Source organism: Aphis gossypii, chromosome 1 (genome assembly GCF_020184175.1).
Source record: "Aphis gossypii isolate Hap1 chromosome 1, ASM2018417v2, whole genome shotgun sequence".
Taxonomy (NCBI): Eukaryota; Metazoa; Arthropoda; class Insecta; order Hemiptera; family Aphididae; genus Aphis; species Aphis gossypii.
The window spans coordinates 30,119,424-30,139,115 of NC_065530.1; the positions used below are offsets into that span (position 1 = coordinate 30,119,424).

The 19,692-nt window shown below is 35.0% G+C and overlaps 2 protein-coding genes across 2 annotated transcripts in view; both read left to right on the forward strand.

Moving 5' to 3' along the window:
- The first annotated feature begins 1,026 nt into the window (after positions 1–1,026).
- The window catches only part of LOC114120178 (zinc finger homeobox protein 3), a 113,069-nt gene continuing 94,403 nt past the window's right edge, over positions 1,027–19,692 (forward strand). Inside the window, 1 exon segment of the mRNA XM_050203710.1 lies at positions 1,027–1,979. The gene's annotated coding sequence lies outside the window, so the exon portion shown is untranslated.
- On the forward strand, positions 14,323–18,045 carry LOC126550961 (uncharacterized). Its single transcript, XM_050203712.1, has 6 exons — positions 14,323–14,456; positions 14,532–14,971; positions 15,036–15,201; positions 15,547–15,737; positions 15,833–15,995; positions 17,068–18,045. The coding sequence occupies exons 1-6, from the start codon at positions 14,393–14,395 to the stop codon at positions 17,529–17,531; spliced, it is 1,488 nt and encodes a 495-aa protein (XP_050059669.1). The 5' UTR covers positions 14,323–14,392; the 3' UTR covers positions 17,532–18,045.

Here is a 19,692-nt window from a genome sequence, read left to right on the forward strand (position 1 = left end):
TACTATAACGTAAACGTCTTGTGGACGTAATAATAATGTTATTTACTATGCCCGCGGGCTTAAGTGGTCTTAATACGTCTGCAACCTCTTCGCGCGGGCCTTCTCGCAAAGTCCGCGGAGGTGATATCCTCGTGTCGCGTATTAAGTCGAGGAGCGGTTAAAATAAAAAAACAGAGAAACTCGAAAAATTATCATATACGATAATATCATCGAACGACTTTTTTTTTAATTATTGTGATTTCACGTAGTTTTCACACACTCGGCGGCGGCGGCGGCGGCGGCCCGGAGCTGCAGGTACGATGACGCGCGCACGGCCGCGCTACGGCGGCGAGGCGAACCGTCCGGCGAAAACGGGCCAGCGAATGGTGGCGACCGCGAGCACGCGGACCTCCCGCCAATTATTGTTTTATTCTAATGAAACGGCGAAGAAGTCGCCTGGGCGGACGGGGGGGCCGTACCGTTTGCGCGCGGCCATTGGTCGCCCCGTCGTCGTCCCCGTCACGGTCGCGGTCGTCGTCATCGCCGCCGTCGCCGCCGCCGCCGCATCCGAAGCCGCCGCGGCCGTGTATAGCTACGTAGCCGGCGACGGTGGACGCGGCGACGGCGGGAACACGGGCGACGGGTGTGGTGGGGCGACGGCCCAGGTGTGCGTTGGTCCGCCGCGGCTCTCGTCCGTCCGCTCCGACGGCATTGTTTCGCGTTTCCCCCCCGTCCCCCCCCCCCTGAAACGACGCGGCGCGCGGGCCAGCGCCACGGGATCGGCGTGTAATTAATATATGCGCGCGGCCGTTACACCGGGCCCCCATCGCCCACCCCCCCCTCAAAAAAGCGATGTGTACACGCGAGCGCGCGCTCGACTCGCTCGGGCGGCGGCGATGCGACGACCGTCCGACCGTCGTCGTCGTCGTCGTCGCCGCCACCGCCACCCCGCCCCCGGTCCGACCGTCGGTGGCGCGGCGCGCGCGGTGCGCCGGACGGGGCCCGCCGAGTCGCCGGCAGCCGAAACGACTACCAGTTGTACGATGACCGCCGGCGCCCGTGTCCACAGGACGTGCCGAGTACCGCTCCCGTCGCCGAACACGTGCCGCCGCCGCCGCCGTTGCTATCAGTGCGATCGTTGTTGTTAACACACACGCGTGCGACCCGCCGACTATTCGTACAACGTTTTTTTTTTATTTTTTATTTCGTTTTACAATATATAATATAATACGAGTATATATATATATGAAATTATAATATTGGTGTTTTCATGCCTCCGTTCGATTATAATATTGTAATATGTTTATAGTATAATATATTATAATATTAATGATATATATATAGTAAAATATTAACGTCGTTGATCGTCGTCATCTGTACAAAATTCATTTTTTAATTTTTTTTCTGTGATTATTTTCATCATTATCATTGTTATTGTAATTTTGTATGAAAAAAAATAATAATACGATATCAACACGCAGAAGAGGTACATAAGCACCTCACACACACACACACACACACCTACACATATACATAAATACATACATACACACACACTCACACATATTACACTGCTCTGCGAACGACTGGACATTGACGGACATAATATTATTGTGTAATATAATTATTATTTTACGATGATAAACAATAATAATAATATTTAAATATTATTGTTAAAAAAAGTTTTCGTCGCCATCGCGGGCGCGTGCAGTGCGTTTGCGACACAGTGCGCCGTGTGTGAATATATAGGTACTATATTTAGACTGGGAATAATAATATAATTGTTGGACGGACACATTGTGTTTTTTTTAATAATTCCGATCCCGTGGATCGTTTGTGAAGATAATAAATCGCAACCGTTTTTCTCAGTTATCGTCGCCCGACCGAGTGCGTTAGATTACGCGCGGCTTCGTCCATCCGACCAGCCCGACACATCCGACGGAATAGTCGGTCTTGACGAGCAACGAGAGAACTTCGACGTCCACGCTATACCACCCCAGGTGAGTGTCAACAATTCTTATACGATATTATTGTTAGGTTCGCGCGGTAGTATACGAAAGTATTTTTTTTGTATATTTAATCATTATTTATTTTTTCGCAAAGTTGCATTGTTGCATTCGATAGACAATAATATATACACTTCGTCGGACGAAAAACGACCCGCGGAGTCGTGTTTGATCGGCGAATAACAATAATGATAATAATAAATAATAACGTGTGAGCCGTGAGGGGACTGCGTTGGTTGGAAAAATAAAATCGATTCTTCTTCTTATTCGAGGGTTGTTACGATAATTAGGTTTTGAGACCATCGCCGCACGGCCGACGAGGGGTTCGGAGTTTTCCATACGCGCGCGGCCCCGCGGGGACGATCGGTCGACGAACGTTGCATAATGCCGAATTGACAGTATAGATGTTATTATATACATTTTTTTTCTCGTTTCTCGATATAATATAGCAAATAAGAGTACGGTTCCCGAAATATCTTGCTAAAGGCATTATTCCGTTCGGTCTTTTATTAAAAGCGTCTTATGTGCGTATACGGTTTTAATTGACTTGATAACGCGATCGATGTGTATGACCAATTAGGCACTTAGCGGAAATGTGTTCTGTTCGTATTTATTTTTAAATGAAAAATTAAACTTGTGTCGAAAGTTATCAAACCTAATGGTTTGATGTTCGTTTTCAACTATATATATTTTATATTGTACTAAAGCTTACATGCTATTATCTACAAAACTAGCACTGCTGCAGTATTTATTTTAATTACCATTAATAATAGGTTTTTTTCCTAATCCAACCTTATTCAGTAATTTATTACAATTCTACGTTTTCTAAAGGCTTACGTTTAATTTTAAAATAAATTATTCTCGGAATAAAATATGTTTTATAATTATTCTCGTAAGTCGTTACTCCTTTCGTTACTCATTAGTTTAAATATTTACAAAATTAAAAATAATTTTACTGTTTTTTCGATTTAAAAAGTAAAGATTTGTGTTAACATTTGAAATTGTATAAATTTACAATTTAAAATAGGTAATCAAATCGGTGTCTTTCAATGATTTGTTTTGTCTTGAGTGATTTTAAAAATGATATGATAAGATTATTATGGGATCAAAGTTCTATATTTTAGATATTATACTGATTTGTCTGATATTTATATAATTTTCGAAGTACAGCGTAACATACAGTATATAGTATTAAAAATAACCATAAAACCATTAAAATAACTAGAAAAAAGTTTGTAATATACTTTTATAAAAATAACTCTCGTACTTAGGTCAATAACCCAATAATAGTATATATTTTCATTGCATAGTATTTATTGGGAAATTGACCTACAACCTTTGGAGGCCAATCTCATTAAATATCGGTGCAATATTAGTGCTTTCTTTTTTTTTTATGTACATAGTTTATAATTTTTAATAAGAAATGTTGATGATGATTAATAATATAACGTTGAAAAATGGACATAATTTTAAATAATTATATAGACACTACATTGTTTTGTCGTTTCACGTTTCGTCTACCTCCCTCCCCCGCGACATTAACGGTATCGTGTGTGTGTGCGCGCCGAATGGACATCGGGGAGTTGGAACGAAACGTCGTAAATCTCGTAAAGTTGACTCGGACGACGACCTCCCTTCGCTCGCCGTCTGAGACGCGAAACCCATCCTTCCCCGCTACAGACGGCGCATCGTCTCTCTCTCACTATAAAACGTATATAAATATCGCACGTATGCAGGTAGGTATATGCATCGCAATTCGTGCCGAGTTTGTTTTTCTCCGTTTCAAAAAATCTGTCGTACTTTCGATCATAATGATTTTCGTGTGTTTAAATAATAATAGGAAATAATCGTTACGGGTCTGTAAAGTGCGTGCAAAAAATACTTAAAAAAAAAAAACCAGCCGACTACGATGTGATAATATTATTGTAATCGTAATCCGCGGAAAACCGGTCTCTGCTGCAGTTGACCGGAAAGCGCATCGTCGCGTGCTGAAGTATGCTGTGGCGGGCGCGTTAATGAGCGGCGGGCGAAAAGCTCCGGCGGCGGCGGCGGCCGACCAATTAAAACGCCGCCGCCGATGATTATGTATGCGCGCGTCCCGGCGGAGGCGTGTCTGATAAAACGGAATAGATAACGAGACACCAACCCTGTGCATATATTAATTAAAAAGGTCCCCCTCCCGCCCCGCGACACCGGTGCCGACCGGCCGCCCAAAAGCTCCGGCGCGCCGCTTCGGCCGAGACCGTTTCGCGTGCGTGCGCGACCAGTGTGCGTTCGGCGTGCATAATAATGTATGTAAGTATAGACGGGGAGGCGACACGGTGTGTGTGCTGTGTGTGTGTGTGCGGTAAAGCGCCCGGGCGGGGGCTTTTTTGAATATGCGCGCGCGGCGGTGACGACTACGGCGACGGCGACGACGACGACGACGACGACGACGACGACGGCGGCCGAGGCGGTGGCGGGGCGCACGTCGTTCCCCGGCATTAGCATATATACCACCCCTCCGCGAGCGCGACGAACGGCGCGCCTCCACCCTCCGTGTCCACGACCCCGCGGGCCAACGGTTTGTCGGGTTCTAGTGCGCGTGCACGGCCGCCTCCTCCTCCGCGCCACTTACTACTACTACTCCTCCTTCTACTACTACTACTACTACTTATGCCATACGACTCGGCGACGACGACGACGACGACATTATATATATACGCGTGTTCGGAGGAGGAGGAGGCGGCGGGGCCTGCACCGTCACCCTTATATCACCTCGTCGCCATCCCCACCACATGAAGACGCTTAATTATACGAAGCGGGTGCGGGGGCGAACAACCACCGCCGCTGCTACCCCTACGGAAGACGGCGCGCGCGAGGGGGTTCGGGCGCGCGGAAAGCGTGCGTGGCGGCGGCGGCGGTGGCGGCCCCTTTTCCCGCATGCAAAACAGAAGCGTCCCGGCGCTGCCGCAGGCTCACGCGCGCTCTCCAGCAAAAAAATAATCGCGCGGCCCCGACAGTTCCAAATAACCATTCGCTCTGTGATAATATACGGTCTGTGTAGTTCCTCAAATTATTATTATTATTATTACTATTATTATTATTATTATTATTATTATTATTAAATATAATTCTTATTATAATTTTTTTTCGCGATCGCTATTTTTTTTTTTTCATCATCATTCCATTATACATAAATTATTATTATTTCGTCGCGTTTTTCTCGTCTCTATTATTTTTTTTTTGCAAACAATCTTATTGTATAATATTTATGATAAATTAAAAAATTTTCTTTTTAATGATCGCGCTCGGTGACACGGCCACGACGGCCGCCGTCGGTGATGGACAGTGTTTGATTTTTCGTACGCGACACGCCGCCGCCGGTAATAACGACGGAACGAAATAAAAAAAAAAAATAATTAAAACATTTTTCGCGAGTGAACATCGCGAATATTTCCCGTCGGGCCGACGTCGTTCGCGGTCCCGTCGCAGCCGGACACTACTGACTATTATATCGTGAGTACTATATATAACGCACTAATACTTTTCACGCTCGTCGCACATTTTATTTTATTTTTTTTATGGTTTTTCTCCTTTTACTTTTGGCCACAAACTGTTGTCAGTGCGGCTAAAAAATGTCCGTTTCTAAAAAACCAGTGTTTTTTTTCGATTGTCGACTGATATTCACTTTCGCGAACGATAAAAATTATACAGACATAATCTGCAAGGGAATTTAAATTTTTGAATTCTTTCATTTTTTTTTTTTTTTCAATGGTATAATATTGTAATATTACCAAAGCCTATTAAGCATAATTTTTTATGACTGTATATAGTGTATATTAGGTATATATTTCGTTTAAATATTTTTTTTAATTTTAATTTTAATGGTTACCTATTTAAAAATAAAATTTATTTATCAATTATCGTTTGTCCATATAGACATTTATTAATATAACCATTCTACACCGGTGGGTCGTTCGCCCGGTTTTTGCTTAATCCTATATTTGTAAGACCAGTAAACCAGTGTCGTTACCGTAAATGTCTGTTATTATGCAATGACTATACAGTTTCAATTAACGAGCCATATTATTTTATATAATTAAAGCCGTTCCTACATAATTATTATTGCTCGATCTCGTGGTAAATTGACTTTTAAGTTCTCCTTGAAATTACATATGTATAGTGTCTGCTATATACGTTGTTGGTTGTTCTCAACATCCGATGTTACAAAACCAGATTTTTTTTTTAATACAAGATTTCTATTTATTATTATGATTGGTGTTCCATTTTTCGGAAATTACAGCAGCAACAGTATAATGTAATAATTATCTACAAAACTTAATAATTATTAGACAACGTGAAAATATGAAATCCTAGTCATAGCGTGCGTGGTTCGGTGTTGGCACCCTTGTGTTCTCTCGTCTAAGCACGTTTCCACCCTCGTATATTTAGACACCACCGCTGTTGCCTCCACCTCCTCCGCTATGGGTCTCCGGGGTTTTTCTTAGTTAGTTCGCGCTAATCCTATTAACCGATATCGATTTTTTCCCCGCACATTACATAATGACGCGCTTGAGTATATATATATATATATACATGTATGCGTTTGAGAGTGTGTTGTGCCAGAGTGAATTTGGCAACGAGGCAGTTGGTTTTTAAAAAGGGGAAAAATATATAATATCATATTATCTAAAACTCATCGGTTTTGCAGTAACTCAACTAATGTGTGTATATATTATATAACATTGTGCTGTGTACGCATCGAGTCAAAAAGTGCAGTCGGGGTGCGAGTGTTTGTGTCTAGTGTATATCAGTAGTCACGCGGATATAAAATCCCACAGCTAGGTAAGACTTTAAGATGAATCCATTACTAACGCGCAAGGCATAAAATATATCTGGCAAACTTATTTAATATAAACGGTTAGAAGAGCGTAGGAAATGAAAAAAAAAATAAATAAATAAAAGGAAAAGCTGTTGTAAAACTATTGATTATTCACCGCTCCCTAGCCCGTCTCCCTCCGTTTCCCTATCGCGAGCGCGTATATATATACTTATGTGTGTGTGTATATTTGTGCGTGTGTATGTGTATGTGTGTGCATGTGGCTGATGAACCGCGTGTTTGGTAGACGCATTCTTTTTTTCCTTTTCTTGTTTCTTTTCCACCCCCGTACACACACACACTATATACGTACATACGCTGCAAACCGTAACCTCCTCCGCCATCACCACTGCAGCCCGCTCGCATTGTCGCCCGATGTTATTATCCGTTTTCGCCTCGGCTACTCATGAAACTTTAAGTCCGGTGTTATTACAAATGATACACACACGCGCTGATTAGCTTTTTCTCTCTATCCGATTTATTATATATCACGTTATGTGTATGTGTGTGTACGTTGTATATGTGGGATTTTCGCCCCAAAAGGGTGTATCACACATATATACGCACATCATTAATCATATATATGTATATATATAGATATAAGACGCGTGGTGGTGGTGGTTAGGCATGCTCGCGGTTCGCGCAGAAAAAGATAATGTTTCTTTTGGATAAATTAATATTTATATATAATATATATATAGGTATATCATCGTTAGGGCGATGAGGCGCGGTGGCAAAACACTCGCGGTTTTCCTCGAGGCTATTCAATTGGTGGGTGCTTAATACTAACCACGGCCGTTGTAAGGATTTCGGGGGTAAAATCAAAAGCGCTTCGCTGTTGTAAAAACCACTATTTCGTATAAAAACCTAATCCGCACCCTATCTGGGTTTTTCGTCCTCAATTCTTGCATCGTAAAATCGTTTATGTCTCTCGGCGCGTACGTAACGGATTTACATGACCAAGACTTTTATAAATCACGACTTTTGAAAATCGAGTCGCGTAGAAAGCGAGAGAGGGAGAGAAAAAAATTTCTTAGAGCGTTTAGGATTTTTACTGTTGGCGACCGGCTGACGGCGCTCTAAAAACTACCATCCTCGTCTGCTAGTCATATATGCGTACACTACATAATAATATGCGGGCGTTTGTGCGTCTCAAAACATTATTCTTCTCTTAGTATTATTATTATTATATTTTTCCAGGCCGAAATAAACATTGGTGAGCGCATGGTTAACGACCGCAATGACCTTTTCGGAAGTATCGAAATCATGTCACGATGTATAATAATATAATAATGTAATATAGTGTTTATATATGTAGGATATACATAATGATATATTATTATAACGTACGCTGTTTGCTGGATGACAAATTTATCGTTTTGCAACCGCTGCGCTAGTGACACTATACACAATAATATAAATATAGTCGGGTTATATAATCATAATTTTATTTATTATATATTTATATCATCAAGTCGATTAGTACTTTTTTTTAGAAATCTGTTTTACGGATATTATACGATAGTGACACGCGTTTAAACATGTGTATACTACGTATATAGAGGTGTGTATTTTTTGTTTCCTGGTCAATTCTTCAACCGTGAAATTAAAGACTATAAATGGCTTTCGGTGCGCTCCCGGGATGGTCTGTGCGTTTGTCCCTCCCTCGGCCGCTCATTTTTCGTACTTTTTTACACGAAAATGACCGGAAAACACGCGTGCTGGTTGTGACGATTTTACACACGTTAGTGTAGGTATATAATACGTTCTGCCTACGTACCAAACATACGGTAGGTGTATCGTTTGTGTGCTGTATAGATATAGATTGGTGGGCTCGTGATTTTCGGTTTGAATTTATTTTTACACACAATTCGATATCCAAGTATTATGGCAAATGAGTTATTATTAATAAATCGTCGGCAACAAAAAATTACGAATTTCACGTATTTTAGTTTATTTCGTTATTTCGTGATATTTACACAAAAAAAAAATGTAATCTTTAACTGTAGTACCTACATACATTCGTATTAACACTGATCGCGCATTAGTAATAATCACATTAAAAAAAACTTCTTTATGATGTAGGTACTATAGTAATGTATGTGCGCGTATTCCCGCAGCGCTGGCAATATAGTAGTAGTACAGAAGTAGTATAGTAGTAATAGTAGTAGTAGCACAAACGTACCTATAAATCAATAGGTAGTTGTTACTGTAAAAATATATAATATATTATTAGTGTACCGACTACTAAGTATTCGATTCTCCATAGGTGGTTCATTTAAACTCGAAATGATTACTTGATCGATGCTAATAAAAATAACTTTACCGAGGTCGAAAGTAGAAAGTTAATAACACGTTTCGTCCGTTTCTACCCCATTGCCGCTGAGCGTGGTGGTGTATACACAACCCGGCTACAGGGGTAGTCGTATATATTTATATGCGTATAAACTCAGTCAGTCATGCAATCGTTTGGTTGTCAAAAACAACGGTGCAATTACAGTGGATAAGTCGCACTTTAGACCGTTTTAAGGGAAGGCGCGGGGGAAGGCGTTTCGCTATTATCTCAATCTCTTTCGGATTTTACCTCGACCGGAACTCTACTACAACAAGTGTCGTCTAGCGAATGATATGATGAAAAATAAAACTCGTCCAAATTTGTCGTCGTTAACAGACTAAACGGAAACGGATCCTATACGTTTACGATGGAACGACGGACGTCGCGTTGCTTTTTTGTCTCTCGGGGTGTGGCGCATATATCATTATCATAAACATATACACACAACACTGCGACGAGCAACGGGTTAACGCGTGTAATCGAATCCGATAAAAACGATTGTAATTTATGCGTTCTCGGGGAATGATGACGACGACCTCTAGTAAAACGGAGCGAGCGAGGACCCACTATTCGCGCGTTTGGCTTGTGTCCAGCGCTGTGCCATATGGACGGACGCCGGCCGTGTTTGTAATATGTAAAATGCAAAAATTGAAAGAGAAAAAAAAATCGATTTGCAATTTGTTTCGAGTTTTATTTATTTTTACCGCTACCGCCGTCGTCGCGGGGGTGTCAAGGTCGGCGGCGGTATCGTCGTCGTCGTCGTCGTCGGGAAGATGATGCGGTCGGTGAACCGTGAAATCAGCTGTTTGGTCACCCCTTCGTCCATACCCCTCTCTAGCCCGTTGTCCGGTGCAGTCAGGGGTGGCGGCGCTGGTGGAGAAGTGTGTTGTTGCGTTCCCACGTAGTACACGATATACTTGTATATACACACATACACATAAACATCGGATGCACCTCATGCACTGACCTACATAATACTATAAATTGATTGCTAGTTTTTTATTTTCAAAATGTGCCGTAATGCTGAAAAACAATACGTTTTTAAGATTAAGAAACATTTTATCGTTGTATTTCCATACCTTTACTGTGTTCGCCGTATAAAAGGCCCACCGTAGTCGAATATCACAAAAAATATCAAAGCGATAGTAAAAAAAAAAAAACACATGCATAATATAATAATAGTCATTTTATTCGTTTTATCGTTCACCCCCGGAAAAACAAATGTCCTCAAGTGCCGTGGCGGCCGCGTTTGTTTGGTCGTATGTGTCAGCGCCGTGCGCCCGCGGGACCTTTGCGACGACCTGCCGAATGCCGTGCTCCGCCGCGCCCCGTTCAAATGCCGTTTACGCAAAAACGCGACACTCGTGCGAGTCGTGCTGCGGTCCCGAAAGGGAGCGCGACCCCTCTCCGATCACCGTCGCCGGCGACTAATTATTTCGACGACGTGTGTTCTGGCCCGCCCGTTAATTATAATTATTACCGCGGCGTACAACGATTCTTCGTCTTAAAAATAGCAATTCAAACAACATGCCTTCTGTTATAATTATTTTTTATTTTTTCTTAGAATCTAATTTTAAAACACTTAGGTCGCTTTCCGTCGCCCAGAGAGCTTATATAGTTTTAGTGTGTATCGTCGTCCTCCGCAAATCGCGCATATACTCGCACCGAATTATTTCGATAACGTGTGTATTGTTCTTTTGATCCGTAGTATTATCAGTTTTCGTTAGTGAACGATTAATTTCTAACTCGGCATCCATTATAAAAAATTAATAAGTAACAAATATTTCATTATGCATATTTTAAACACCCAAAGAAAAATCATTAGTAATATTGATCATGCAAAATTGTTGACTGCCAACAAAGCAAACACTGTGAATTTGACAAAATCTTTTTTAAATTAACTTAGATAATTGTTGAATTAATTATATTTTTGTCACTTCGATAAAAATGTATTATCAAGAAAAGAATAATGTATAATATTATTATTGAATCGACAATACTATTTATAGATTATTATATTATATTTATAAACAGTATACACACAGTATATACAACCAATATGAAAGGGACAACAATATTTTTTTTAGATTGAAAAGATTATTGTTATATTAATAATATGACTTATCAATCAACCGCGATTATTATATTGTTCTATTCATCAGCTACACATGCTTTATTTAACCGTTTAAAGTGCTTTAAGTGTTTAAACACAATTATTTTGAAGTTGCGAGAATTCTTTTTTGTTATTTGAAAATCGATCATCGGGATCAGGCGAAAGGTAAGTATAACTTAATTTAAACAATAAGTATGATTTGTTATATTTGTAAGTCATCTATTAAAGGCTGGTTACCAGCATTAGTGGCTCACTATAAAGTGTTCCACATGCTTAAGCCTGACAGTAATTACACTTGTTGTGAAGACTCGTGCAATCAATCGTTCGGTAACTTGTCATCTTTTAAAAGGCACGTGAATAAAAAACATATGGAAATGGTACCTCCTAGCAATATCTCAATTGTGCCAGAAAATCAAAAAAATGTTACAAATAATGCAATTTTAAGTAGTGATATGATGATTTCTGAGGACCACGGTGTTAATGTTTTCAATAGTGTTACTATAATTAATGAATTTAATTTCGAAAATTCTGTCAAACAACTTTATGAATCTACCGTGCAGTTTATTTTGAGTCTTTACAATAATAATAATTTTAATAATAGTGATGTCATTAATATACAGACTGGAATAAAGGATAATATTTTAAAACCAATGGCATCAATTTTAAATAATGTAGTAAAAATTGAAATCCAAGATCCTATTAAACTTTCTAAATTTAATAACCTTGAATCAGTAATTAAAGACCCTTTTCTGTATTGTAGCACTGAGTATTGCTTGATACGTTGGTTAAATGCAGAAAAAAAACTGCTCACAAGTATACAACAATTTACAATTAATAATGAGATGTGTGCTGTTAATATTGGGGGTACTCTTAATTATAGTGAACATTCAACTAAAGGTGTTCTAATGCCTTTAAAATTTCAATTTAAAAATTTTTTTGAACATGGTGACAATTTTAAAAATATGAAAAATAGAGTAGAGAGTCTCAGAACAGATAATAGTACTATTTCTAATTTTGTACAAGGTAAATTATGGCAAAGTAAAATAAGGCAGTTTGAAGGAAGGTTAGTTTTTCCATACTTCTTATATATTGATGATGTAGAAATTAACAATCCACTATCATCACATGCTGGTTTTCAATCAATCTCTGCTATTTATTATAGCTTTCCCCTTGTTGAAAATAACTCTAAACTATCAAACATTTTTTTAGCAGCATTAATTAAAGCAACTGATATAAAAGAGTTTGGTAATGATGCTTGTTTACTAGAGTTAATAAATGAGATGAACAGTATAGAAAAAGAAGGTGTTAGTATTTCTACTGAATTTGGTAATATACAAATTCATTTTGTGCTTGGTTTAGTATTAGGAGATAACTTGGGCCTAAATAGTTTACTAGAGTTTAGTAAATCATTTTCTGCTAATTACTATTGTAGGTTTTGCAAATCACACAAGTTAGTTTCCCATAATCTATGTGAAGAAAATAGTGCATCTATGCGTACTATAGAAAATTATGCAGAAGATGTAGCTTTAAATAATTTTAGCGAAACTGGTATTTATAAAGAATCAATACTAAATAAGTTAAATAGTTTTCATGTGACACAAAATTATGTTGTTGATATCATGCATGACATTTTTGAGGGTGTTTGTCATTATAATTTGTGTCATATAATTAAGTACTATATTGACTTACAGATATTCTCTTTGGAAACATTAAACCTAAGAAAAAAAAATTTCAACTATGGACCACTTGAAAGTGGAAATTTGTCTCCCGAAATCACAGAGCTACATTTAAGTAAATTTCGTTTAAAAATGACAGCAAGGGAGATGATGACATTTGTTCATTATTTTTCACTTATGATAGGGGATTTAATACCCATATATGATGAAGTTTGGAATTTTTACTTGGTTTTTATTAAAATAATTGATATTCTTTTATCATACAAGTATACTGAAAGTACAATATCATATTTAAAACAATTAATAAGCCAACATAATTCTATGTATACACATTTTTTTAATGATACGTTAAAACCAAAACATCATTTTCTAATTCACTATCCTTCTATTATTGAACAATCTGGACCACCTAGGCATTACTGGTGTTTTAGATTTGAGGGTAAACATAAAGAATTGAAGATGTATGCTCGTACAACATCTTCTAGAAAAAATATAACTTTAACTCTTGCAAAAAAATTTCAATTTAAGTTTGCTCACATTATTTTACAGCCCCCTACTCCAAATGTTTCATTAAAACACAAACATTTGACAAATAGCATACCTATAGATAGACAAATGATTTATAATAGTTATTTTTCTGGTAATTCCCAATTTTCATGCTACAATCAAATAGAATATATTGGAACTTTGTACAAAAAAGGATATTATCTTACCAAGTTTACAGACCAGGTCTGTTTATTTGAAATTGATGAAATTATAGTTGTGCATGAATCTATTGATAAAGTATATTTATGTACTAAACAAATTGAATTAGAAGGTTTTAATTCACACCTTGAGGCATTTGAGGTTAATATAAACAAAAATATATTAAATAACTGCTTGATCTTAGGTATCGATGAATTTAGTGGCCCTCCTATAAATATTAATGAAGTATCATCAGGCAAATTGATGATTCGCCTTAAAGAATTTTATTAAACTTAAATTATTATACCTAATTTAGTAATTTGTACATATGTATATATATATATTTTTTTTTATTTATTAAGAAACAAAATGAATGATAATACTGCAATTGGTAATGATTCGGATTTAGTCTTAGTTAACGATTTTTGGAACTGCAGTAATTCAAATGTAAGTATATGTTTACTTTTTGTATGTAAATTTTAACAAACTTACATGATTATGTACCATTAAAGGAATTTTAAATATTACTACTGTAATATTATTATTATAATTTTTCTGTTTTAATATTTTATGTTCATAATATAATTATATTATTTATATATACAAATATCAAATACTAATATAAAATTGATGGTGCATGTGTAGGATAGTTTTAGGGACGAAAATGTTCAGGAATCGACCAATCCTCAATTTTTAAATGTACCTACACTGGAGGGATATCAATATCCAGTTGATGACATGGTACCCCTTCATGATTTACTCACTAATTGGGGCTTAGGGTTTCTTTTTCAAACTTTACTAGGTGAATACCTGTTACATTTTTATTTATTACATGATTAAACTAAAAAATATAAAATTAAAATATCTTTTTGTTTAGATGAACTTATCTGTATGAAAGGTATAATAATTATGGAAGCTGATCAAGCTTATGAACTTCTAAAACATTTTCCATTAGGGATAAGACTGTTGTTTGTATATAATTTAAAAAAATGGCAAAAAACTCAAGAAAATGATATGAAGTCTACCAACACACCACAGTTGAATTTAAAAGCCTCTACTAATCAACCTATTCAATATCATCATCAAAATAATATTAATAATATAAGTATAAATTTAGGAGAAGTATTAAATTCATCAAACACTGGTTTAATGATACTTCAATATTATAAGTCAAACCAAAAATTGAATGACGGTATAAGATCAATGTTAGTAGATACTGTAATTAACTGGGTCATCACTAAAAAGATAAACATGTCTGTGAACCTGGCAGAACAGTTGGCAAATCAATTAGTGTCTATATTTCCTACAGAAGTGAAAGTAAATAACTATTATTTAATATTACCTAAAATTTTTAAGTACAATCTGTTTTGGCTATTTACAGGATTTGTATTTTATGAAGCACGATTCAAATAAAAACCCTAAGGGAAAATTATACGCTAAATATTATAATTCTATAAGGCTTCTTAAGACAACAGGTTTAGTGGCAACAAAGTTGACTTCTAGAAATCAAGAAAAACATAGTGGTCGTAAGCATTGCACAGAGTTTGGTAAGATTATATAGAACATTTTAAATTGTTAGTTGAATTGGTATTACAAATATGTTGCAAAAGTATATATAATTATTCAAAAACACTACCTTTATTAATTTAACTACAAAATCAAACCTCTACAGTTAGTCGCTCAAAAATGTTTCTTTAGCTTATTTAAGTGCAGTGCCTTTTCAATTTTGTACCTAATTTGATGCATTTGTATTACACTTTTCAACTTACTGATTTATTATATTTTGCAATAATATTATAAACTACTCTAATGTAAAGAAACTAGAAACCTTATTCTTGACCTTACCCTAAGTTTTAAATACTGATTTTTTTTTTTTCTTTTACTGTTATTAGAGCCGGAACAGAGTGTTCAATATGCAGTAGATGAAATAAAAAACAATAATAATTTTTCAAATTTTAATGATTTGGAAAAGTTGTGGAAGGAAACTGTAAATTATCGACTCAATTCCATTCAAAACACTAATTCTACAAAAGAAATAATGGGAATGTGGAAGCCTTACACATTGCCTTATGGGTTTAGATTAGTAAGTTCAATCAAATTTTTTACCAATTTCACTTATATAATATATACAAACCAATTAATTACAAATAAAAATGTTATATGATATACTTATTATAGGTTGACATTGATTTTAAAAAATTGTATCCAGAATGCCCAGACTTTATTAATTCTTATGAACAAAAACACATCAAGGTTAAGGAACTCTTCGAAATAAAAATAAAAGATAGTTCTAGTAGAAAATTATTTGAAGAATACAAAAATTCTTCCTGCATCACAGAAAGTAATTATATTTATTGTTACTACCATAATACAAAATTACTACACTATTTACATCAAATTATAAGTTAATCGTGAATTACTATAATTAATCCCATAGGCGGAGATTCTATATGAAATATTGAAGGGGGCTCAAATATTAGATGCCAAACAGACCTGTAGGGACAATTTTTACATTAAATCACTCATCAAAATCGTGGAAGATTTTCGTTATCACAATATCTTAAATGCTTACAAACAAAAAAAATAGCTTCATTACTTAAAACTTTAGTCTTACCTTTTTCAATACATAATACTGAAAGTTCTTTAAATTCTTTTTGTTGTATATAGATGTTCTTAGCCATGTTTTTATTTTCCTCATACTAGAAAAACCTTGATTTAAATTTAAATATTTCAAACATATTTGAACTAAATTATTTATTAAAAATCTAAATCACAATCTCAAAAGAAATGTATTCCCAATAACATCAAACAATAAGTAAAATAAAATTAAGTACAAAATAGTCAATACGGTTACGCACAAGGTTACGGAATTACCGTACGAATACGAATGAACGATACCCATCAGAATGTACGAATAGGTATTAGGTACATTTCATTCAATCATGATAAACGTTACAACGGGTCTAATACAGGTATAGCGTTTTTCCTAAAATAGCCCCCTATCTGTTGGGTTATTAATTATTATCGCTTCTCGAGAAATAACAAATATTAGAAATGAAATGATATTTCCCCCATCTATAAATAGAACAGTACCTGTAATAATAATATGTTATTATATATTAATGGCCAATTGATACAAAATATGTACAATATAAACACAATATAATTAATGATTATTTATTATTACAATAATTACATTAATATTATTATTACAATATTTTATGTTGTGAATTGTAACTTAATTGTTCGGTATATTACCGTAAAAAATAAATTGGTATTGGGTCTTACCCCCCTGATCTCCGCCTATGATTAATCCTAATTCCATTGGACCCTATCCACGCTTACCTCTAAAGATAATTGTTATTATTGATTTAAATTATATAAAATTCTACAAATTACATTTTTGTTTATAGGTGGAAAAAATACAGTTTTTTTTTATTTACTACATTCCATATTTGTACCTACTTCTAAGAAAGTAACAAGGGATGGTAATGGGAAAAAAAATCAAATTAAATACTCAATTAGAGATTCCCAAGATACATTTTTTGTATTCAAAAATACAATTGGCGAAATTGAAGAATATATTTTGCATCTTGGAAATGAAAATATGCCTATTCAACCATTCATTCTTCTCGTTGGTACTCCATTAAACCATAAAGAAATTATTGTTTATTTTGATTCCATAAAGTATAGAATGTTTAATATTTTATCTGCAATTGACATATGTTTTAAGATTTTTCATCTTTTTAACTTGGAATATCCACCTGCCAGTAGTATTGTATGGACATTTATACAAAAATATTTTTACTGTTTTAATACAAAATATGACAAACCTTACCATACTTTGAGCCAATTTTTGTCAGATATAAACAATTAAATTAAATACTTTTATTTTCTTTCTTTTATTCGACCATTAAAATCATACTGGCATACATAGGTAATTCTTGCCACTATTCTCTATATATTGACAAAATATGCCAACCAGGATCTAACTAGATTCTTTCTACATTATTATAAATTATCATATTATCCTTATTAACTATTACTCTTAGAGTTATATTTTAAGCTGTATGTATTTTTTTTAAATATAGATTTATAGATTACACATACGTTTTATTGCTTAAATATAATAATATATACAAATGTTGTTACTTCGTTAGCTAAAAATTTGCGTTACTTTTATATTACAATTTGAATTTTTTTTCAATTATTAATTTATACAACATAAGTGATTTGATGATATTGTTTTGATTTAATTAAGTTTCATATGTTACACATGCATTTTTTTATTTGAATTAAATACCTAATATAAATGTTAGTTAAAAATTTGTTACTTTTATATTATTATTTGAATTTTTTTTTAATTACTTTTATTTTAGCAGTACATTTTTACATCATAAATTATTTAAAAATATTGTTTTGAATTAATTTTATACATTAATTTTTTTGTTTGAACTATAAATATTGTGTTACTTTTATACTACAATTTGAATTTTTTTTAATTACTTTTATTTCAGATGTAAATTTTTACATTATAAATTATTTAAAGATATTGTTTTGAATTAATTTTATACATTATACATTAATTTTTTTGTTTGAACTATAAATATTTTGTTACTTTTATACTACAATTTGATATTTTTTTTTTTTAATTACTTTTATTTTAACTGTAAATTTTTACAACACAAATTATATAATTATATTGTTTTGTTTTTTAGTTATGTTTTTAATTAAGTGATTCAATGAGATTGTTTTGTATTAATTTATATGAATTTAATAAAATACATTTTACATTAACTTAAGTCTAATCATTTTGAAAATTTACAAATAAATAAATTGAAGATTAACAATTAAAATTATTGAAACAATAATAATTTTGTTGATTCAACAATGATATTTGTGGTATTAAAAAAGGTTTTTGTCTTGACAAGAATATATATAATTTTTATTATAAGATGTGTATGTTAAATTAACAATTAAAATTGCTAGAAAAATTATAATTTTGTTGGTTCAACAATGTTATTTGTAGTATTTAAAAACGTTATTGTATTGGCAACAAAACATAATTGTCACTATGACTATCATTATGATTATGATAAGAAATATATTATTATTTCAACCATAAATATTGTTGAATTGACAATTTGACTCATTGGTATTATAAATTCAAGACTGTTATTTTCAACAACATGGTTTATTAATTTCACAATAAAACTTTGTTGGCTCTATACTGACAATGTTATTATCAAATCTACGTACATTATTATCAATATGATTCCAGTTTTTTTTTCAGTGAACGATATGCACTCAAATAGGTAATATCGATTCGGTGAAAAGTTTTACCGAAATCTATTCGTTTCAATTTTATGAAAATAATTTATAACTGCATAGTTAACAACTATAATAAAGTCAGCGAGTTGTGTTAATAGTGCGCATTATTAGCTACGAATTATTTTTTTGTTCGGTCAGTATATATTACGATACGGAACGTTTTCGCATTAATTAAATGTCGGTAAATACGCCCAACTCTAAAACGTCCTCAAGTTATTTCAAAATTAAATATTATATGCGTAAACTGCCTACTTCCGGGGCCCCAGCTATCGGCAGTTCGACTAATTGCCTTTGAAACCTACGCTTAGTATATTTTCGCAAACACGTGCTGAGCCATATGCCCATTTTGCGTCGTGTTGCACAATTGTGACGTCCGAACTTACGTAAGTTGTTTACAATACTCACATATAATACGACGTAGACCTCTCTTAAGGTTTTCTCCAAATCATAATAAGGCACGACTATATATGTATGTATTATAATAGTATACACATGCGTACCTACTGTATATCTAGTGCGATTTGCATATTATAAAAATATTCATATCGTACCTACACGGGAGAGGCTGCAGTGTAATCGGAGAAATGCACAACGGCGGTTGCGGTATGGGGGAGAAGAGGAGATATCTACTCCCTCGACGTGCCCTCACAACATAATTCCCTATGGCGTGCGCATTAGATTTGCATACACTTATAAAGCCTTTGGCA